Source organism: Hylobates moloch, unplaced genomic scaffold, assembly GCF_009828535.3.
Source record: "Hylobates moloch isolate HMO894 unplaced genomic scaffold, HMol_V3 SCAFFOLD_5, whole genome shotgun sequence".
NCBI lineage: Eukaryota > Metazoa > Chordata > Mammalia > Primates > Hylobatidae > Hylobates > Hylobates moloch.
In genome coordinates this window covers 93,579,742-93,603,864 of record NW_026652280.1, presented here as the reverse complement: position 1 = coordinate 93,603,864, position 24,123 = coordinate 93,579,742, and the positions used below count along the sequence as shown (strand labels likewise).

Here is a 24,123-nt window from a genome sequence, read left to right as displayed (position 1 = left end):
CGTGCCCAGCCATCTGACTACTTTTAAAAAACTTTTTTTAGAGATGGGGTCTCAGGTGCAGTGGCTTATGCCTGTAATCCCAGGACTTTGGGAAGCCAAGACAGATCACTTGAGGTCAGGAGTTCGAGACCAGCATGGCCAACATGGTGAAACCCCGTCTCTACTAAAAATACAAAAATTAGTCAGGTGTGGTGGCACATACTTGTAATCCCAGCTACTTGAGAGGCCGCGGCAGGAGGATGGCTTCAACCTGGGAGGTGGAGATTGCAGTGAGCAGAGATCACACCACTGCACTCCAACCTGGGTGACAGTGCGAGACTCCGTCTCAAGGAAAAAAAAAAAGAATAACATGATGTAGTTGCTGCTTTTAAAAAAGAAAAGGAAGAAGTAAAAATAACTGGAGATTTGGGTTTTTAAAAAGGTAGCAAATGAAGGAGAATCTAGCAATAATTGAGATTATTCAAGTAAAATAATTATTTTTTTGAGACAGGTCTTGCTCTGTCACCCCGGCTGGAGTGCAGTGGTGTGGTTATGGCTCACCGCAGCCTCAACCTCCTAGGCTGAGGCCATCCCCTTATCCACCTGAGCCACCTGAGTAGCTGGGACTGCAGGCATGTGCCACCATGCTCTGCTAATTTTTTGATTTCTTGTAGAGACGGGGTCTCACTTTGTTGCCTAGGCAGATCTTGAACTCCTGAGTTTAAATGATCCTCCTGCCTCAGCCTCCTGAAGTGCTGAGATTATAGGTATGAGCCACCACATACAACCAATATTTTTACCAGAATATTTCATAAAATCAATGCACTGCTAGGAAAGATATGAAGTCGCTTAACTGATCTGTCTAAACAGAACTGTTCACCTGTTCATAGTGAAGTACACAGGGTTTTCATTTGAAGTCCTTAAAAAAACAAACAACCTGGCAGGAAACTAAAGGAATCTCATAATGCACGAGTTTCATTAACTATGCATTTTCTCCAAGCAGTCCAACCCCACTCAGAAATAAAATATCCAAGTGCTTTAAAATCCAAGGCCTTTAATTTAGTTTTTGGTAATGACCATAAATGCCTTCACAAAACCTCTTTTTCACTGTAAATAGAAGGCACTAGGCATTACATAATACCCTTAAAGCAGTGATTCCTCCTGATGCTGGTAGAGATAAAACATTTAATGTCAGGGTTTACATAGTAACAAATTATTCTTAAAAAAAAAAAAAAAAAGACAAATCTGAAAATCACACACCAAAAATTATCAGTCAGTCTTTCTCAGGTTCCCAATGCAAATTTACATCATTTTTACAAGTACATAGTTTGAAATTAAGAGATAAACTAGGTATGATACGGTTTTCAACATGTGTTAGGTTTCAGTTAAATACAGTAAAAATGAAGACACCATTATCATGCTAATTGGCATCTTTTGCTACTGTTTAGCTGTGCAAAATAAACTTGAAATGATACATCCTGTAGTGGTATAATTTAAAAGATCCTGATATGACACCAACAACTTGCAAATTCTGGTCACAAACTGTATATAAATTGTACAATTATTAAAATATACCTTTTTGAAAAATAATAAGATGACCATTTATACCTAAATAAGGTTTCCCAGAAAGTTATGAAATACTTTTAGCATATAAAAGTAGTTGCCCCTTTTCTGAAAAGTCAGCTGTTGTTTCACAAAATAACTCACATGATCCAAGGCAAATGATTTCTTTCAAATGCCATATTCTCTCTATGACTTGGAGGTATGCTTCAAGAGACTGTATCCATAAGAACAGGGCACATTTGGGTATTAGACCACAGTTACAAACGCAAGGAGTCTTTCTTGGGTCAGGAATGCCCTTAAGAGTGATATCGACAGAGAACAAAAGATAGCTTCTGAAGCCATATCCTTTACAAATATATACAACTAAATTTGGTTATTTAGAGGATAATTCAAGACACAGCTATTAACCACATGCTGTGTCATGTGTGTGCATTTTAATTAGCGGCTTCTGGCCAGGCGCGGTGGCTCACGCCTGTAATCCCAGCACTTTGGGAGGCCAAGGTGGGCGGATCACCTGAGGTCGGGAGTTTGAGACCAGCCTGACCAACATGGAGAAACTCCGTCTCTACTAAAAATACAAAATTAGCCGGGCGTGGTGGCACATACCTGTAATCCCAGCTACTCAGGAGGCTGAGGCAGGAGAATCGCTTGAACCCAGGAGGTAGAGGTTGCAGTCAGCCAAGATTGCGCCATTGCACTCCAGCCTAGGCAACAAGAGCGAAACTCCATCTCAAAAAAAAAAAAAAAAAAAAGTGGCTTCTGCAGGATACTCTTATTCAAACACAAACCAAACAACCTTACTCTACCAAATCACATTCTTCTATTTTTGGCAAGGTAGTATTGTTTAAACAAAACAGAAACACAAACAACAACAACAAAAGCTAACCATAACAGTGACTTAGGCAAAAGTCCCCATGTCAAACAACAGTAGGAAAAGTATTCTAAGAAACATTAATGTTGGGAAAAATAAAACACTACGAAACAAATAATGCCAGAAATCAATCTTATCATCACTCAAATAAGTGTCACATAAAAAACTCATGAATGCCTTTGAAATAAGAATAGTTCCGTTTAAAAAAATAGCTGATTATGAGATTTATAATTAAAATGTCTTTGAAAAGCATCCAAGTTCATTAGTTTAAACATTTAATAATATTTAAATTAGTATTTTTCAATTTTTTATTTTTGTTGAGACGGAGTCTCACTGTGTCACCCAAGCTGGAGTCCAGGGGTGTAATCTCAGCTCACTGCAACCTCTGCCTCCCAGGTTCAAGTGATTCTCACATCTCAGCCTCCCAAGTAGCTGGGATTACAGGCACGTGCCACCATGCCTGGCTAATTTTTGTATTTTTAGTAGAGACGGGGTTTCGCCATGTTGGCCAGGCTGGTCTTGGACTCTTGACCTTAAGTGACCTGTCCGCCTTGGCCTCCCAAAGTGCTAGGATTACAGGCGTGAGCCACCGCACCCGGCCTAATGTTTAAATTAGTAAAGGGTAAGAGAAAATAAACTCTTCCATAATTAATACTAGATGCCTTCTTGTCTTTGGAGAAACTGGTAAGATTAAATTTTGAAAATGGAAGGGAAAATAATGAAAATCTATATGACAACTGAAAAAAACCCATCATGTCTATTAATAAACACAATGGGTAGCAAAAAACATTTTTTTAAACAATGATCACTCAACAGAATACCTTATAAAATTACATATCATAATGAAGCTAAGAAAAGCTTCAAGACTAGCAGCTGAACTGTGAAACATGTAGGACAACAGAAGGCACTACGTAAGCATCAATTCCTTCTAACCATAGGACAGTTCAGTCTTTCTGTTCTTAAGAAGATAGCCAGTGTGAATGTTATTTTTATATCCCCCTGAGTTTTAACATGATTGGGCAAAGCAGCACCAATTTAAAAAAATATCTGCAATGCCAGCACTGCAGTATGAAATCACTAATACTGATGGCCCACAAGTCTCTCATAAGAGCACTTTAGAACATGATTAAAAATATAGAAATGCCTTTCGGTGTTTCAGTATTAAAGTGGAACCACCACAGGTATCCACTTTGAAAAGTAATGCACTAAAAAGGTCTGTGTATACAATACAGTCTTTCTACCCTGTAACTAGCATTCATGGCAATTTTCCACTCTGCTGCCACTGAGAGATCTCCTTTGTGCGTCTGGTTGAAATGTCAGTATGCTTCATGATGCATAATCCTTTTTGGCTGGAAAATCTTGGCAAATATCATGTCATGCCCGTTTTGAGCAGTATGCCTTGCAGGTCCTCTGGCAATGCTAAGATAATGGCATCTATGTGTGTCCGTAACTTCTCCATAGTGTCAGGTTTCACAGGTAAGTGCTCTCGATCAGCCTGCAACTACATAAGGAACATTTCATAGCATTTAAATTATCCTCAGAATCTTTATTAATACATTACATTCTCTAAATAAACCATTTTAAAGGTCTAACAATTGGATACTTTCAGTCTTAGACCAGAATTTACAGAAACTAAAAAAGCAAGGAGCATTCTATTTAAACAATACGTTATTGAGCTCAATAAAAGGCTTCTACGTAAATTCATAATAATACCTAGAAATATAAGCGACAATGTTTTTATAGAGCTTATTAGATTCTATATAGATAACGTTAGAATAATATGGCATCATTATGGTCTGTTTCAGTGACCAAGTATTTTCAGCAGTATCTACCATCAATTGACCAACTTCAAACCCTCTCATTTAAAAAGTTACTTCTGCGAACTATCATGGGTTGTCAGCTCACATGAGAGGAAAATGTCTTCAAAGAAAAGTCAATTTAATCTTTGGCTGTTTTGGCTACATACCAGCTTATTTTTCAGCTTCAAGACAAGGTCTACTGTTTCTACTTCTGTGTGTTTCTGGATCCAGAGAAGTAAGTCCTAGAATAAATAAAATCCCAAATCAGTAAGTTCTCAAAATAATATTCAAACCTCTCTATTTCAATAGGTAAGGCTACTGTGAAGGAAAGACAAGAAGGAAAAGGAGAACAAAGTATTTAACCCAGATATAGCATTATAGTGCAAGAATAATTCTCATAATATTCTAATAACTGTTAGATAATTTTCTGCATTAGCCAGAATAATTGTCTCATATTTGGAAGTAAAACAAAATGTACTGAGGTGGCTTTTTTAGATCAAGCAAGAAAAACAAAATTGCAGCTCAAACTGTAATAGTAACCCCCACTGCCACTAAGCAGTGACTAATTTATAAGGAACATTAGTTAACAAATCAAGAGAACCGAACATGAATTTACTACTGGATGTAAACTTCGTGTTTTCAGATATGCTCTTCCTGGGCTTATGTTGCAGGTGCATTCATCATATTCCTTTTCTCAAAGCCACAGTCACTGGGAGTTTATGAGTAGAAAGTTAACACTGAGGTTAGCACACCTCACATTTAAAGCTAAATATAAATGAAAGTGAGACTATTCCTTTTATTTTCACAAGTAGTTTAATTTAAAATAGGCTGGTAATACAGAACATAAAAAAAAAAAAAATCAGTCCACTTTTTTTTTTTTTTTTTTGAGACGGAGTCTCGCTCTGTTGCCCAGGCTGGAGCACAGTGGCGCAATCTCAGCTCACTGCAAGCTCCGCCTCCTGGGTTCACGCCATTCTCCTGCCTCAGCCTCCCGAGTAGCTGGGACTACAGGCGCCCACCACCACGCCTGTCTAATTTTTTTTTTTGTATTTTCAGTAGAGATGGGGTTTCACCGTGTTAGCCAGGATGGTCTCCATCTCCTGACCTCGTGATCTGCCCGCCTCAGCCTCCCAAAGTGCTGGGATTACAGGCGTGAGCCACCGCACCCAGCCAGTCCGCATTTTTAAAAGTGTTAATCCTAACTAAAAAAGGTAAATACGTCATACAGAAAAAGATGTGGAGTTAGGCTTCTTGGATTAGAATCCTTACTCTACCCAGTAATGTGCTGGTAAATATTTAACAAGTGGTTCTCCAAAAGAGGTCTCTGGTTTGTAGCATTTGCCAATTTCTGTGGTGTAGTACTCCCACTGTAGGCTATTTCAAGCTGCCAACCTGAGGTCACTGAATACAGAGCTGAGAAGAGATGTACACAGTAGGCTCTTGTGAGCCAATGCAAGTGGACTGCAGCACACTGTTGGCTCCACTACTTAGCAGGGATGTGATATGAGGCAAGTCATTTAACTTCTAAGCCAAAAGTTTCCCATAATGCAGTTCATAACACACCTACCTCAAAGAATCATTGTAAAGATTAAAAGAGATTATCTATATAAAGCCCCTATAATGTCCTTGGCACATAGCACATGATCTAGAAAAGTTAGTCATTATTACTATTTATAAAGAGTGGATAAAGGGTACAATCTTCAACCTCTAAGCATAATTATCTTTATTTTCAACAGTTGTTAATCATTACACAAACACACAGTTTTCGAACCTCTTCACAAAGAGCTTCTAGATGGAGTGCCTCCAATTTTTGGGTCATTTCCTTCCTCCGGGTCTTAAACCAGCCATCAAAATTTGGAGACTTTAGGAAATGCCTATAAAAATACATTTTAAAAAAGTAAAGTTTGATTATAACTTATTTCCTTTCCTCAATACCTTTCCTAGTCAGAGAACCATGTCAAACTTTAGAATTTTTTAAAAAGAATAAGCTTAAGTTTAGCTTTTTGTTTTGTTTTTAAATAAAGCACGACACATGGGTGTAAAACAGGGAAAAAAGACTAACCGGTAAAGTCCAATCCAATCGCCTTTTATTCTAGAGGTTAGCTGAGGTCCTGTTTTCTCAAGTGTTTTCATAAATTCTTCTGGAAGAAACTGTCTTAATTGAGGTGGACTCTAGAAAACAGGACATATAATATTTAGAAATTAGGAGTGGATATCTTCACAGAAGTTAATTACAGTTAGAGGACCCAAATAGATTTGAATATATTCATACCTTCCATGGGGAAATACTTTTCTGCAAAGGCATCAAGCTTGCCACATATCTTTCCTAAAACCAAGAAAAAAGTTAATAAAAGGAGTGTCTTCAAAAATATTTAAACAGACCTACTTAAAAGGAATGGGTCTTTTAAGTTTTTAATCATATGCCCTTTCAATGGACAGCAACAACTCCATCACTCCCCACAAGAGATATAGCTAAATTTAGACTGACTTGGGAAGTCAGATTTCAAATAAAAATTCAACTAAATCTTGAATTTAGTTCACTAACTTGAATTTAGTTCACTACAACCTCCGCCCCCTGGGTTCAAGCGATTCTCCCGCCTCAGTCTCCCAAGTAGCTGGGATTACAGGCGTGCACCACCACGCCTGGCCAATTTTGTATTTTTAGTAGAGAGGGGGTTTTACCATGTTGGTCAGGCTGGTCTCAAACTCCTGACCTCATGATCCGCCTGCCTCAGCCTCCCAAAGTGCTGGGATTACAGGTGTGAGCCACTGTGTCCAGCCCTTTTTTTTTTGAGATGTAGTCTCACTCTGTTGCCCAGTGGCACGTGGCAGTGGAGCACAGTGGCACTATCTCAGCTCACTGCAAATTCTGCCTCCAGGGTTCAAGCAATTATCTGCCTCAGCCTCTCGAGTAGCTGGAATTTCAGGAACCCGCCACCACGTCTGGCTAATTTTTATATTTTTAGTTGAGACAGGGTTTCACCATCTTGGCCAGACTGGTCTTGAACCCCTGACCTCATGATTCACCTGCCTCAGCCTCCCAAAGTGCTGGGATTACAGGCGTGAGCCACCGCGCCCAGCAATGCAGTCCATTTTTTAATGATAATAGTTAACCTTACTGAGTAACTATAGGCCAGATAATGCACTCAACATTTTACACGCATGATCTCTTGTAATCCTTGGAATGATCCTATGTGGTAGGTATTATTGGGAAACTGAGGCTTCTTCAAAAGGCTAAGTAACCTGACCAAGGTAATACAATTTAGACTTCAATTGAGGTCTACTTGACTTTGGTCTCTGCTTTCTCTTTTTTTTTTTGAGACAGAGTCTCACTCTTTCGCCCAGGCTGAGTGCAGTGGCGCGATCTCAGCCCACTGCAACCTCTGCCTCCCAGGTTCAAGTGATTCTCCTGCCTCAGCCTCTAGAGCAGCTGGGACTACAGGTGCGTGCCACCATGCCCAGCCAATTTTTTGTATTTTTGGTAGAGACGGGGTTTCACCGTGTTAGCCAGGATGGTCTCGATCTCCTGACCTCGTGATCTGCCCGCCTCGGTCTCCGAAAGTGCTGGGATTACAGACGTGAGCCACCATGCCCGGTCCATGCTCTTTTTTTTTAAGAGTTTGCTGTTGCCCAGGATGGAGTGCAGTCGTGCAATCACAGACTACTGTAGTCTCAAAGTCCTGGCCTTAAGCAATCCTCTCACTTTGGCCTCCCAAAATGGCAGGCCTGAGCCACTGTGCCCAGCCTAGTCCATGCTCATAAGCACTACAGTAAAGTTTATTTATTCAAACAAATAGATTTAATGGAATAAATAAATTGACACCCATAGACCAAGAAATAATATTTCTTTCTAAAATATAACAGCAAAGATCTTCAGGATGCCCTATATAATATTCATAGATATATTACTTTATATTAATAACTGCAGAAAGTTTCTCTATGATGCAGTCTCCAGAGTAGGGCCACATCATGGTACTCCCTATACTTTAATATGACATCCTTCTGAATTTCTTAGAATAACCATATCGTCTAGTCATTTATTCCATAAATATGTGAGTGCTACCATATGCCAGACTGACGAATTAATAATGAACAAGACAGATATAGTCCCTGTTATCATAGAGCTACAGCCTCATAGACATTATGTCAAATTGTATTCAAGATAACTATCAAGAGAAAGAAGCTCTACTATAATCTTTTAAGGTGAAAAATGTAGTAACTACATAACATTTCAATATAAAGTATATCATTTAAGATTCACAATAGTCTTAAAAGGTACTTAGGAAAGTGGAATCAGCCACATTACACAGGTAAGAAAATTGAGGGTCAGCAAGAGGGAGTGACTTACCAAAGCTGAACAGTTAACACTAGAACAAATAATCCAGGTCTCTTGCAAAGGGGTTTACTTTTAATCACGAAATATACCAGGCTGGCAAAACACACAACTTAAGATATGGTTTTGGAGGGCGGGAAAAACATTTATATACCCTTCACCAAATCATTAAATTATGCAAAAATGTATTTATTAACTTACTAATGGAATGATGAAACTTTGTGTCAGTTCCAAAAAATAGCGTCGAAGAATAACACTTTGAGCCTCAGAAGGACGTTTCTGTTGCACGCCCTTAAAAGAGGAAATAATGAGAATCTGTATTCTAGTGTTGGAATATAAAACAATGGATAATTATCACATTCAACTGCTATGTAAATATACATTTATACTTGATATTTAAAAAACTAGAACTTCACCTTGAAGTAATTTAATGTGAAGTTCATTGTGCAATATCCTGTGAAAATAATCTTTACCAGAACAAAACATCAGAGTTCTTAGCTTAGGGAATACTGTTCATCCCATACTGTGAAAATGTGAGTTCATGGCTGGGCACCGTGGCTCACGTCTGTAATCCCAGCACTTTGGGAAGGTGAGGTGGGTGGATTACCTGAGGTCAGGGGTTCAGGACCAGCCTGGCCATCATGGTGAAACCCCGTCTCTACTAAAAAATACAAAAATTAGCTGGGTGTGGTGGCGGGCACCTGTAATCCCAGCTACTTGGAAGGCTGAGACAGAAGAATTGCTTGAACCCGGGGAGGTGGAGGTTGCAGTGAGCCAAGATCGTGCTATTGCACTCCAGCCTGGGCAACAAGAGCGAAACTCTATCTCAAAAAAAAAAAAAAAGTGAGTTCACAATAAAGACAATCTTTATTTTATATTTGCTATATTATATTATTTACATTTAAAAAAATGATAACAATCCCCTACTGTTAGATGCTATTGTGGTAGAATCTATGGCTTTTTCACTGTAACCTCCAAGTTTCTAGAAAGACTGACACTCATGTGTAGCTACAGCCCCAAATTAATGCCCATACTGTTGCTAACTTAGTCTCCTGATTTTCATAAAACTTTGAGTCAAAAAAGAGACCCCAGCAGGGCATGGTGGCTGACGCCTGTAATCCCAGGACTTTGGGAGACTGAGATGGGCATATCACTTAAGGCCAAGAGTTCGAGACCAGCCTGGCCAACATGGTGAAACCCCATCTCTACTAAAAGCACAGAAATTAGCCAGGCATGGTGGTGCACACCTGTCATTCTAGCTGCTCGGGAGGCTGAGGCATGAGAATCACTTGAACCCGGGAAGTGGAGGTTGCAGTGAGCTGAGATCACACCACTGCACTCCAGCCTGGGTGACAGAGTGAGACTCTGTCTCCCCCAAAAAAAAAAAAAAAAAAAAGGAGAGATCCTATTTCACATTAGTATACATAAAGGACATATTGCCTAACTGGATATTACATACATGAACAAGGAAATTTAAATTAATAATATGAGCAACTAATTACCTTCTGTAATTGTTTTATGATCTCTTCATCTCTATTTAAATATGGCTTATATGAAGTATAAACTCCTAAGAGCAAAGAAAAGAAGGTAAACAAAAAAACCCAAGTACCATATAAATATATATTTAAAAATCAGTAACAGTCAATACCAGGTTTAGAATCCAGAGTCTTTAGATTCTTCAGTTTTTTCACTTTAACCTGCTTAGGAATTTCACCTGAAGGAAGCAGCATAAAGATTTTTATAATTATTCTAATCATACATATTACAAAATTGGAACTTTATAAGATTTATAATCTGTTTATTACTTAAGTATGTTATAATGAAAGCATTCTTAACATCTATTAATATGTTAAGGGTTCATTCTTGGTATTTTAAAACTGGATAACAAGAATACTGGATTACTACAACAGTACAGAAACAATTCATGTAAATTATATAAAATGGATATTTGATCTTTCATTAATATCTATCATTACTTAAATTTTTCCCTTTTTGTCACTCAACCTGTAATTTAAAATCTATATGCCAAATACATAAAACTGAAAATTTAGATGCTGAATAGGAATAAAATACCCTTTAAGTATAAATGGAATAGAGAGCAATTCTTAAATGACTATGCAGATGTAGTCTTCAAGGGTTTGTGGGGTTTTTTTGTTTTGTTTTGTTTTGTTTTTGATGCCTCCTCAAATTTGGCTTTTCCATTATAGAAACTTATACTGCCAGCAAGTGGTGATGATGTGTGCAGCAACCACAGGTCTGAGCCACAGATAGACAGGACTCCTGAGCAGGCTGCTACGTTGAATAGCTTGTGTAGTATATGTAGGCCCTGATCTTAGGGTCAAAGAAAGCTAACACCTAAACAACCCTTATAACAGGCAGAAAAATGCCTCAAGATACACACTTAAAAGTGTCATGAAAAACCTAATTTCAAAGATTTTCTCCACCCTACCTCTTCTCTGCATAAGGGTTAAAAGAACCTAAGAACTGAAAGACAATCTAGAGATTATATTATTATAGAAATTATAATATAATTCAAGCCTCTAAATTCACAAAATACCTTTGTTTAAATAGTTACATAGATCAAACTGCTAATTGTGGTATATCTGGGGGTAAGATTTTAAGAACAAGGAACATTTTCCTTTGCAATCTTATATTGCTAAAAAATGTTAAGAGTATGTATTATGATAAAACAGCTATTTCTATAAACTTTTTACTTTGAAATACAGTTGAACATTGAACAACATGGGTTTAAACTCTGCATATTCACTTATACATGATTTTTTTTCCTGCCTCTGCCACCCCTGAGTTAGCAAGACCATTCCCTCCTCTTCCTCTTCAACCTACTCAATGGGAAGGCTATGAGGATGAAGACTTTTATGATGATCCACTTCCACTTAATGAACAGTCAATATATATTTTATCTTCCTCATGATTTTCTTAGTAACATTTTATTTCCCCAGCTTACTTTATTATAAGGATACAGTATATAATACATAAAACATACAAAATGTGTGTTAATTGACTGTTTATGTTATTGCTAAGGCTCTGATCAACAGTAGGCTGTTAGAACTTAAGTTCTGGAGGAGTTAAAGGTATACATAAATTTTCTACTACACAGGAAGTTGGCATTCCTAATCCCTGTGTTGTTCAAGGGTTAATTGTAATTTCAATCTTGCAGAGAAGCTGCCAAGTAATACAGTCTATAAAGGAAAGAGTGAAAGAGATTAAAAGAAAATTAGTCTATACTCCAAATATGTCAACTGCCCCAATAATAATTTTAAACAGATACTTGTTAAAAAAGCAGTATCATGGATACACAGACTTATTTTTTCACTGATTGAGTAAATATTAAGTAAATGCAAGATACTGGCAATACAGGAACAAAACAGCTAATTACCCATATCAATGAGCCACAGCCTAACAGCAAAATACGATACAGAGAAATGACAATACAGAGGGAGAGGTGCTGGGATAGAATTATGAACAAAATACTATGGAGACACAGAAGAGTGTCCTGGCCAAAGAGGAGTAAGAAAATTATTGAGGATTCCTAAAGGAGGTAACATTTAAGCCAATTTATAAGAGAGATACAAAGTTGGCCGGGTGTGGTGGCTCACGCCTGTAATCCCAGCACTTTGGAAGGCTGAGGCAGGTGGATCACCTGAGGTCAGGAGTTCCAGACCATCCTGGCCAACATGGGGAAACGCTGTCTCCACTAAAACTACAAAAATTAGCTGGGCATGGTGGCAAACGCCTGTAGTCCCAGCTACTCGGAAGGTTGACACAGGAGAATCACTTGAACCCAGAAGGCAGAGGCTGCAGTAAGCCGAGATTGTGCCACTACACTCCAGCCTGGGTGACAGAGCGAGACTCTGTCTTAAAAAAAAAAAAAAAAAAAAAAGTTATCCATAGGAAGGAGAAAAGGCCTTTTGAGTAAAAAGTTAAATACGGAAGCATGAACATGTTGCTTAAAGAGTTGCAGATAATGGTAAGGACAATAATAGCCACCATTTACTGAAGATGTCCTCCGTGCCAGTCTCTGGTCCAAGAACACTGCACAAATTATCACATTTAATCTTCACAATAAGAGTTTATTTATGATGCCGATTTCACAGATGAAGAAACTAAAGCATGGGCAGAACTTGATATTTACCTGGTATGCACCAGAACCAGTTGGTTACTGCCATCATTCATTCTGATTAATGAGTGCCCTATTAAGACAGGTTGTTAGCTCTGTCATAACCAGACACAAAGGAACATCTTGTCAAGGATATGGGTGCACTAAAACTAGGTACAATCCAGAAAAAGCAATCCTTTTGTATCAGGAGGAATGATCCTTCTGCAAGGTTAACACTAAATATATGTTTCTGGTAAAGTTTCAGGACACAGGAGAGCAAAATCTTAATTCTGCTGTGCCTTCCCTCTTGGTCCTAAAGAAGATGCTTTTTTCTATAATTTTACTGACCCTGCCAAATTTTTTTTTTCCTTATAGAACTCACAGTCTATCTCAGGTTTCAAAGCCAGAATCCTGAGCAGGGCTGTGTTGCACAACTTGTGCAGCATTTGCAGTGGGCCTGCCTGTTTTTTAACTCAACAAGCAGAAAAATACTCCAAGATATAAACCACTCATAAATTAAAAAGATATATGAGATTTCATGACTATGACACCAAATCTACAAGCAATACAAGGAAAAAATAAGACTTCAAAAGAAAAAAAAAAAACAGAAGAAAAAAACAGAAGAAAACAAAAAAAGATAAATAAGACCATTAAATTATAAACTTCTGTGCACAGGCTGGGCGTGGTGGCTCACGCTTGTAACCCCAGCACTTTGGGAGGCTGAGGTGAGTGGATCACGAGGTCAGGAGTTCAAGACCAGCCTGGCCAAAATGGTGAAACCCCATCTCTACTAAAAATACAAAAATTAGCTGAGTGTGGTGGCGCACACCTGTAATCCCAGCTACTGGGGAGGCTGAGACAGGAGAATCACTTGAACCCAGGAGGCAAAGTTTGCAGTGAGCCAAGATCATGCCACCATACTCCAGCCTGGAAGACAGAGCAAGACTCCATCTCAAAAAATAAATAAATAAAATAAAATAAACTTCTGTGCATCAAAGGACACCACCAAGAGAGCAAAAAGACAATACAAAATAGAAGAAAATATTCACAACGCATATATCTAATAAGGATAGAATATATAAAGAATTCCTATAACTAAAAAAAAAAAACCCAAACAACTCTATTAAAAGTGGGCAAAGGACTTGAATAGACATTTCTCCAAAGAAAATATATAAATGGCCAATAAACAGGCTGGGCGTGGTGGCTCACGCCTGTAATTGCAGCACTTTGGGAGGCCGAGGCGGGTGGATCACCTGAGGTCAGGAGTTCGAGACCAGCTTGGCCAACATGGTGAATCCCCATCTCTACTAAAAATACAAGAATTAGCTGGGTGTGGTGGTTCATGCCTGTAATCCCAGCTACTCAAGGGGCTAAGGCAGGAGAATTGCTTGAACCCGGGAGGTGGAGATTGCAGTGAGCCAAGATTGCACCACTGCATTCCAGCTGGGCAACAGGGTGAGACTCCGTTTCAAAAATAAATAAATAAATAAATAAATAAATAAATAAATAAATAAATAAATAAATTAAATGGCCAATAAACAATGGAAAGATACTCAATATCACCGATCATGAGGGAAATGAAAATGAAACCCACAATAAAATACTAACTCATGCCCATTAGGATGGCTACTATCAAAAAAATGGAAAATAACAGGCCAGGTGTGGTGGCTCCCACCTGTAATCTCAAGACTTTGGGAGGCCAAGGCAGGAGGACTGCTTGAGCACAGGAGGACTACTTGTGCACAGGAGGACTGCTGGAGCACAGGAGTTCAGGACCAGCAACATTGCAAGATCCTGTCTCTACAGAAAAAATAAAAAATTAGCCAGGCGTGGTGGTGTGCACCTGTACTCCCAGCTACTCAGGAGGCTGAGGCAAAAGGATCACTTGGGCCCAGGAGTTCAAGGTTACAGTGAGCTATGATTGTGCCAATGCACTCCAGCCTGAGCAACAGCACAAGACCCTATCACACACACAAAAAAAGCCAACATATTTAAATAGATATTTCACCAAAGATATATGAATGAAAGGAAGTAGATGAAAAGGTGCTCACCATCATTAGTCATTAGAGAAAAGCAAATTAAAATCACCATTTCAAACATTCTAGAATGGCCATAATGAAAACGACAACATCAAATGTTGGCAGAGATGTTAAGAAATAGGAACCCTCATACATTGCTGGTAAGAATGTAAACTGATGGGCCACTTTGGCAAACAGTTTGGTGATTTCTTAAACAGATTTATCAATTCATGCTGCTCTACCAATGACTTTGTGCAAAAGTTATCTACCTACATCTAGCAGAGAGACTTCTTCCACCAGAAAGAGAAAACAATCAGTAGTCTACTACATTATGATTAATAGTCTAAATTAGTAGGCCCAAACCATGAAAATGTCAAGATTAAATTAAGATTAAAAAAAATTTATCATATCATCTCATATCCAAGACTCTAGTAACTGTTGTTCTCTGAACTATCATTAATACTCAGGCAGAACAGTAACAGAATGGCAGGGGACCATGCCATTTACAGAGTACCATGCATCAGGCACTGTGTTTAATCCTCCTAGCAGACAAAAAATTTGAGGCTTAAAGATGCTATTCAGCCTATTAGCACACAGTTCTGATTGCCAAGGTGAAGCCCTTTGCTTTTTCCTCTATTTCATAAGGCTTCTAAAAATTTCAATAAGACCAAGTCCAGAATTTGTAAACAGTACTATTTAAAATGTTATCCTTGATTCTAATACTTCCATTTAGATATATGTATATACCAGAAAGAAAATCTTATAAAATCAGATTATTAAGTCATGTTTTAAATATATCTATGTATAACAAAAGGAACAAGTTTTAGAAGTAGTGGCTGCTGGCCAGGCACAGTGGCTCAGCCTGTAATCCCAGCACTTTGGGAAGCCGAGGTGGGCGGATCACGGGAGGTCTGGAGTTTGAGACCAGCCTGGCCAACATGGTAAAACCCAGTCTCTACTAAAAATACAAAAATTAGCCAGGCGTGGTGGTGGGCGCCTGTAATCCCAGCTCCTTGGGAGGCTGAGGCAGGAGAATCTCCCAAACCCGTGAAGCAGAGGTTGCAGTGAGCCGAGATCACGCCACTGCACTCTAGCCTGGGCGACAGAGTGAGACTCTGTCTCAAAAAAAAAACCCAAAAAACAAACAAACAAAAAAACAAAACAAAAAACAAAAAAGGTAGTGGCCGGGAGTGGTGGCTCACACCTGTAATCCCAGCTCTTTGGGAGGCCAAGGTGGGCAGCTCACCTGAGGTCAGGAGTTTGAGACCAGCCTTGCCAACATGGCAAAACCCTGTCTCTATTAAAAATACAAAAATTAGCCAGGCACGGAGGCGGGTGCCTGTAATCCCAGCTACTTGGGAGGCTGAGGCAGGAGAAACACTTGAACCTGGGAGAGCCGAGATAGTGCCACTGTACTCCAGCCTGGGCAACAGACTGAGACTCTGTCTCATAAATAAATAAATGTAGTACATTATAAAGTTATTAGAAAATAACTTTATAATCCCAACTTTTTCAGTGGAAAATTCATGAATGTCCATTGTCATGTCAGAGAGATGTCTTCCATGGGAAGGAGAAAATAGTCAGTAGTCTGCTACATTACAATTAGCAAAATAGTCTAAATTACTACGCCCAAACCATGAAAATAAATGTCAAGATTAAATTAAGATTTAAAAAATTTTCTCATATCTTCTCATACCCAAGACTCATGTCCTTAATTAATGTACCATTTAGTTGTCATCTAGGTTAAGAAAACTTCCAAACTCAGAATTCATATACTTAAACATTTGTTAAACTCCTACCATGAACAAGGTACTGTATGTCTTTTCCATATGAAAAGACACTTTGAACTGCTCCCTAAATCAATAACCTGTGCTACAGGGACATATACTTGTTTTGAGACCTAGCTGAGTATTTTGTGACAAGTCGGGGATAATTCTAGTTTTCTATAAGGTTTTACTCAAGCAGTATTGGAAAGTTCTGTCTTATTGGGCTTCTATATATATATAGAAAGTTCTGTTTTATTGGGCTTTTAAATATCTATATTATATATTTAAATATTTAAATATATATTTATATTTAATATATTAAATATATATTTAAATATATAATATTTAATATATATAAAGCTAACATTTTTGAGACTTCATTTTACTATAATTCATTCAATGTCTATAACACTATAAGTATATTTTTTGGTAGGAGGACATGACAGATTATACATATATAAGAGCCTGCATATTTTAGTGGGAGATTAGCAGGAAATTATACTCTTCTCCAAAGGCCTTGAAGAAAGCTGCCATCAACATAAAAAATAATCAAGGATGAAAAGAAAGAAACCTGTTCAGCAACACTGCACACCAAAAACAGAACACCAAGTTTATACTTTACCTGTAGGTTTAAGGTCTCCTATTCGAATAATGTGTGGCCAGTGCTGGAGTGTCTTAGCAAAAAAAGGGTTGGTTACTCCTAATATAACTGAGGGCCTATATAAAACAAAACAAAACAAAATAAAAAAGGTGAGAAAAAGATGAATGTTAAATCAGTGAAGAATAGTTTACATTTTTTTCAATGAACAATATACAGATTGCTTTTTCCTTTATTCAACATATTACATATCAACTACATGCCAGGCAACACGTTTTACACTAGACATATAAAGATGAAAGGACACGGTCCTTCCAACAGCACACAGGAAGAAAGGTATACACACCCAGTTATGATGCCAAAATTAGAAGACAGTGAAGGTGGTTTAAAATGCACAACAATCGGCCGAGCGCGATGACTCACGCCTGTAATCCCAGCACTTTCGGAGGCCGAGGCGGGCGGATCACGAGGTCAGGAGTTTGAGGCCTACCTGGCCAACATGGTGAAACCCCATCTCTACTAAAATTACAAAAAATTAGCTGGGCGTACTGGCGGGCGCCTGTAATCCCAGCTACTCAGGAGGCTGAGGCAGGAGAATCGCTTGAAACCAGGAGGCGGAGGTTGCAGTGAGCCAAGATTGCACCACTGCACTCCAGCCTGGGCAACAGAGTGAGACTCTAGCTCAAAAAAAAAAAAAAAAAAAAAGGCACAATAATCACAAAGGAGAACCTATGTCTACCAGGGGATTAAAGGACAGCCTCACCAAAGAGGTAATATTTACAGGAAGACATGAAAGATAAGTAGGTGTTTTTTGCCAAGTGGATGAGAGAGGGAAGAGTGATGCAGAACAAACTATGTGCAAAGCAATGAAGTGACATTATGGCCTGTCTGTAGAACTACACAGAGTTTAGCATTCCTGGAGCAAAAGCAGAAAGGATGAATAGTCAGAAATGAGAATATTGTTGCCCGATCGTTAGTACCATGTTAGTATGCTAAGAAGTTTAGATGTTATCTTACAGGCAAAGGGAAACTACTAGATAACCAAGTGGAGGAATGACGCATTAAAGAAAAAGTGCTTATTAGAAAGATCAATCGGCCAGGCACGGTGGCTCACGCCTGTAATCCCAACACTTTGGGAGGCCAAGGTGGGCAGATCATGAGGTCAGGAGTTCAAGACCAGTCTGGCCAATATAGTGAAACCCTGTCTCTACTAAAAATACAAAAAATTAGCTGGGCGTGATAGTGTACACCTGTAATCCCAGCTACTTGGGAGGCTAAAGCAGGAGAATCATGTGAACCCGGGAGGCAGAGGTTGCAGTAAACCAAGATGGCGCCATTGCACTCCCTCCTGGGTGACAGTGCCAGACTCCGTCTCAAAAAAAAAAAAAAAAAAACTATCAGTCTGAAATCAGAACTCAGAACACAATACCTAGCGAACACCAACATTTAAGGGATTCGTAGAGAAAAGTCTGCAAAGAAGATTGGGATGTACCACAAGACAGCCCAGGAGAGAATGGTATTAGAGATTTAAAAAAAAATTTTTTTTGAGACAAGGACTCACTCTGTCCCCCAGGGCTGGAGTCCAGTGGCACGATCTGAGTTCACTGCAACCTCTGCCTCCTAGGCTCAAGCCATCCTCCCACCTCAGCCTCATGAGTAGCTGGGACTACAGACGCATGCCACCACATCCAGCTAATTTTTGTATTTTTTTTGTGGAGACAGAGTTTTGCCATGTTGCCCAGGCTGGTCTCTAACTCCTGGGCTTAAGTGATCTGCCCGCCTAGGCCTACCAAAGTGCTGGGATTACAGGCATGGGCCATCACGACCAGCTGGTGATTAAAATATTTTTAAGGTTAAAAGTGTAAATGTTACAAGAAAGAAGAGGTGGCAGACCAGCCTGGGCAACGGGGAAGGGAGGGGAGGGGAAGGGGAGGGGAGGGGGGGAGGGGGAAAGACAGAAAAAGGAAAAACAGGGTAATGATATGCCCACTGGGTGAAACAGTGAGAAGGGTCTTGATGATTTGGCAAGAACAAATTCAGTGAACATGAAGAAGTCAATCCGCAGTTGACTAGAAGCAACCAGAAAATCAGGAAGTGGAGATAGTACATGCAGATTTTTGTTGTTGCTTTAGAAATCGAGCTGTAAAAAGGTGAGCAATAGAGCAAGAGCTAAAAGGGAAAGGGTAAGATTATTTTTTCTTTTTACAGATTGAAAAGATTTTTCATAAAAAGGTAGAATTGAAAGTACAACCCAGTGGCTATTAATGACAATATAGCTTCCATTAATAAATAAAATCATGTGGGCCGGGTGTGGTGGCTCACACCTGTAATCCCAGCACTTTAGGAGGCTGAGGCATGCAGATCATGAGGTCAGGAGTTCGAGATCAGCCTGATCAACATGGTGAAACCCCGTCTCTACTAAAAATAGAAAAGTTAGCCAGGCGTGGTGGCGCGTGCCTTTAGTCCCAGCTACTTAGAAGGCTGAGGCAGGAGAATCTCTTGAACCCAGGGGGCAGAGGTTGCAGTGAGCCGAGATCGTGCCACTGCACTCCAGCCTGGGCAACAGAGCAAACCTTTGTCTCGAAAATAAATAAATAAAAATAAATACAAAAAGTCACTCAAATAAGGTACTAACTCTTAAAATCTAAAATTATTTCTAGCAGCTCCTCAAACTTTCCTTTTATAAGATCATTCTGCCTATAAGCTTTTATTACCAAAAATAATTCTACACAATTTTGGTTATAAAGGTAATACCTGGTCAACAGAAGTTATTCTGTTTACTTACGGAGCTTGGGTACGGGTAGTATATTCTTTGAATTCACTATCATGAATAGTGAAATAAGGTCGGAAATCACTGAAGTACTTTAATGGAGAAACACAGCTGTGGAGCAGGAAGAACATGTAAAATAAAGGACACAGAAATTAAAGGTCTTAATCTATAACTAGAAAACATCTATACAAACGGTATACACACAAAGGGATACTTTGTTTTAATAAATGGTAAACTCATTTCACAGAATTAGAAAGACAGATGTATGTAATGTGAAATGGCATACTGAAAGAACACACTCGGTTTGGGGCAGAAGATGGGGTGAAATTCTGGCTCTACCGTCCACTAGCTATGTGCCTTTGACTCTACACGGATCATTCATACAAGTAATATTTATCAAGGAACAACTTCATGTAATGAATCAATGTGCCTGTTACTCAGAACAACAAAGGCATGGTTCCAGCCCTCATGGAGCCTGAATCAATTTTCTCATCCATAAAATGGTGCTATAATAAGCATTACCTTCTGACAGGGTTTTTGCATGGATCAATGCAATAATGGGTGGGGAAAAATATGACAGGTGGGAAGTGCTGCAAATATCACCAACAGGTTAAGTATCGCAGCATCAAAAAAAAAAAAAAAAAAAAAAGAAGCCAGAAATAGTAACCAAATAGACTCACTTAACAAGTGCCAATACAGTCTCTGATGATTCCGATGGTGATGGTGCCATAACCACAAGGGGCTCCCCCAACAGCACCAGCTCCCAGAGCATCTGACTATGAAGGAAAACTGGGCAGAAACACCTGAAAGGTGATGCACAGTAGAAATATTTTTTAATGTAGCCAATCCTGTTTTTAAAATTACTATATAATCTTTCTAAAAACTCCACATTGATATAAATTCTTCCTGCTATTTGTATCTTGATCTGATACACAAATTCATTTAGAATATGGTGATGTATAGAGACAGAAGTCCCTTTTATCCACATAAAAATATCTATCAATTTGACTCATCCTAATTTTTACAAAATTAAATGTAATATATTGACACACAGAATAACTGACAATAAAAGCACATAATGCTCAAATTGTTGTACCATATGATAGATCTATTTTATCAATATTGCTTTGATACTTTGAATTTCAATCTTAAATTTTTTAAGGAAATAAGAAAAATTAATTTTCCAAGGGCACTTATTGGATATACTTAATTTAAAACCCAATACTTTTGACATTAAAGAATGATGACAAATCACAAGGGGGAGTGCTAATGCTGAACAAGAGCGAACCTCCTAGGCAGATACTCCCTCTACAGAAGTGCTGAGTCTTTTTACAGCAGCCCTGGAATTGGGTGGAGGCCTGTTGGGACACAACTCTGCTAGTATGTTACTAGGCCTAAGACATTTGGTAACTTTCACTTATTTAGGAATTTCCTCCTGGCTTGGTAAAAATTTTTCCTAGTAGATTGGGGGGAAATCTTATCTATTTATGAAAATCACAACGAATCCACTCAGTTGAAAAGACACACATGCAAATAAAAAGAAAAGAAAAATCAAACAATAATTAAGTGCAAAAATATGCAACAAATTATGAGATGGAAATTAGGGGAGTTAATTTTAACTATTCAAAAACAAGATAAGTGCCACAAAAGAAACAAACAACAACATAAAAACAGCTCATGGGTAAGGCAAAGGAGCTCTTCCTCTTCCCTTCCTAAACAACTCAGTCCTAAAGCAGAACGTGGTAGGTATCTCTGCCACGAGGGAAAGTGAGCCGTATTGACCAGGGAGGCGTGTCAGAGCTTATGTAAGGTAAGGTGGACATGTACATGCAGATAGTGGCCTACTGTGGAACTGCTAGAGCCCAAATGTGGTGAGGAATGTATACATGTGTGGGGATTATTTGGTTTGAGTTCACAGAGCCCAGGAAGCACAGACGGGTAGCCTGATGTGTAGCATCAAAGACAGAATGAGTTGAGGAGGTTGGCACAATGTGGGACCACCTGGCACAGGATGTCAGAGCAGAGAAATGAGGGTATCTCCATGGAGAAGTACCCTGGAGTGGGGTAAGCACACAAGCAGGGTAAGGAGGACATTCATGTGAGGCTTGACCTGGTGTTGAGAGTCAGAGCTCAAAAAGGGGAAGATGGCACCCACTTGGAGACGTGGTCTAGTGGGACAGAGTAACCTGAATGAGACAGGAGGGTATCCATGGGGGTGGGGGGTCAATCCAACAAGAAGAATCAGAGAGTGAGCAGGGTAAGGAGGGTATCCATGCAGAAGGGAAGCCAGGTGTAGAATGTCAGGGCCCAGTGGGGATGAGAAAAGTATTAGCATGGGGGACAAAGTTGCAGCAGAGTCCTAGCCAGAGCAATCAGACAAGAGAAAGAAATAAACAGCATGCAAATTGGTAATGAGGAAGTCAAACTGTCACTGTTTGCTGATGACATCATATACCTAGAAAACCCTAAAAACTCATCCAAAAAGCTCCTAGAACTGGTAAGTGAATTCAGCAAAGTTTCCGAATACAAAATTAATGTACACAAATCAGCAGCTCTCCTATACACCAACAGCAACCAAGCTGAGAATCAAATCAACCCCTTTTACAATAGCTGCAATAAATAAAATAAAATACTTAGGAATATACTTACCCAAGGAGGTGAAAGACCTCTACAAGGAAAATGACAAAACACTGCTGAAAAAAATCACAGGTGACACAAACAAATGGAAACACATCCTATGCTCATGGATGCGTAGTCAATATTGTGAAAGTGACCATACTGCAAAAAGCAATCTACAAATTCAACACAATTCTCATCAATGCCCTCCTTACACTGCTTGTTCCCATCATTCTTCACAGAACTAGAAAAAACAATCCTAAAATTCATATGGAACTAAAAAAGAGCCTGCATAGCCAAAGTAAGACTAAACAAAAAGAACAAATCTGGAAGCAATACATTATCTGCCTTCAAACTGTACTACAAAGCCATAGTCACCAAAACAGCATGGTACTGGTATAAAAATAGGCATGTAGACCAATGGAACAGAACAGAGAACCCAGAGATAAGGCCAAATGCTTACAGTCAACTGATCTTCAACAAAGCAAACAAAAACATAAAGTGGGGAAAGGACACCCTATTTAACAAATGGTGCTGAGATAATTGGCAAGCCACATGTAGAAGAATGAAACTGGATCCTCATCTCTCATCCTTTACAAAAACAAACTCAAGATTAATCAAAGACTTAAATCTAAGACCTGAAATCATAAAATTTCTAGAAGATAACATTGGAAAAAACCCATCCAGGCATAAACTTAGGCAAAGACTTCATGACCAAGAACCCAAAAGCAAATGCAACAAAACAAAGATAAATAGATTTATTTTGCTTCTGTACAACAAAAGAAATAATCAGCAGAGTAAACAGACAACTCACAGAATAGGAGAAAATCTTCACAATCTATACATCCAAACAAAAGACAAATATCCAGAATCTATAAGGAACTTAAATCGGCAAGAACAAAACAAACAATCCCACCAAAAAGTGGGCTAGGGACATGAATAGACAATTCTCAAAAGAAGATATACAAATTGCCAACAAACATTTAAAAATGCTTAACATTACTAATTATCAGGGAAATGCAAATCAAACCCACAATGCACTAGTACCTCACTCCTGCAAGAATGGCCATAATCAAAAAATCAAAAAATAATAAATGTTGGTGTGGATGTGGTGAAAAGGGAATACTTTTACACTGCTGGTAGGAATGTAAACTAGTACAACCACTATGGAAAACAGTATGGAGATTCCTTAAAGAACTAAAAGTAGATCTACCATTTGGTCCAGCAATTCCACTACTGGGTATCTACCCAGAGGAAAAGAAGTCATAAAAAAAAAAAAGATACTTGCACATGCATGTTTACAGCAGCACAATTCACAATTGCAAAAATATGGAACAAGCCCAAATGCCCATCAATCAATGAGTGAAGAAAAAAAAAAAAATATATATATATATATAGTTGTGTGTGTGTATATATATATTTGTCCCCCATGCTAATACTTTTCTCATCCCCCTGGGCCCTGACATTCTACACCTGGCTTCCCTTCTGCATGGATACCCTCCTTACCCTGCTCACTCTCTGATTCTCCTTGTTGGATTGACCCCCCACCCCCCCCGCCATGGATACCCTCCTGTCTCATTCAGGTTACTCTATCCCACTAGACCACGTCTCCAAGTGGGTGCCATCTTCCCCTTTTTGGGCTCTGACTCTCTGTGTATGTGTGTATATATATATATATATATATATACACACA

The 24,123-nt window shown here is 38.9% G+C and overlaps 2 protein-coding genes across 4 annotated transcripts in view; one reads left to right on the top strand and one right to left on the bottom strand.

The window, feature by feature from the left end:
* Positions 1 to 24,123, top strand: part of PDE12 (phosphodiesterase 12) — a 95,768-nt gene that overhangs the window by 64,646 nt on the left and 6,999 nt on the right. Inside the window, exon 2 of one of the 2 annotated variants that reach the window (XR_009213594.1) lies at positions 4,219 to 4,447. The exons of the other annotated variant lie outside the window; for it this stretch is intronic. The gene's annotated coding sequence lies outside the window, so the exon portion shown is untranslated. The remainder of the gene's footprint in view (positions 1 to 4,218; positions 4,448 to 24,123) is intronic. 2 annotated transcript variants of the gene reach the window in all.
* Positions 605 to 24,123, bottom strand: part of DENND6A (DENN domain containing 6A) — a 64,449-nt gene continuing 40,930 nt past the window's right edge. For both annotated transcript variants that reach the window (XM_032153941.2, XM_032153942.2), the window contains exons 10-20: positions 20,495 to 20,617; positions 19,830 to 19,925; positions 17,069 to 17,163; positions 10,194 to 10,259; positions 10,048 to 10,112; positions 8,747 to 8,836; positions 6,485 to 6,538; positions 6,275 to 6,384; positions 5,984 to 6,086; positions 4,380 to 4,454; positions 605 to 3,914 (exon numbers count right to left, since the gene is read on the bottom strand). In XM_032153941.2, coding sequence (XP_032009832.1) covers positions 3,783 to 3,914; positions 4,380 to 4,454; positions 5,984 to 6,086; positions 6,275 to 6,384; positions 6,485 to 6,538; positions 8,747 to 8,836; positions 10,048 to 10,112; positions 10,194 to 10,259; positions 17,069 to 17,163; positions 19,830 to 19,925; positions 20,495 to 20,617 — 1,009 coding nt within the window. In that variant the 3' untranslated portion in view covers positions 605 to 3,782. The remainder of the gene's footprint in view (positions 3,915 to 4,379; positions 4,455 to 5,983; positions 6,087 to 6,274; positions 6,385 to 6,484; positions 6,539 to 8,746; positions 8,837 to 10,047; positions 10,113 to 10,193; positions 10,260 to 17,068; positions 17,164 to 19,829; positions 19,926 to 20,494; positions 20,618 to 24,123) is intronic.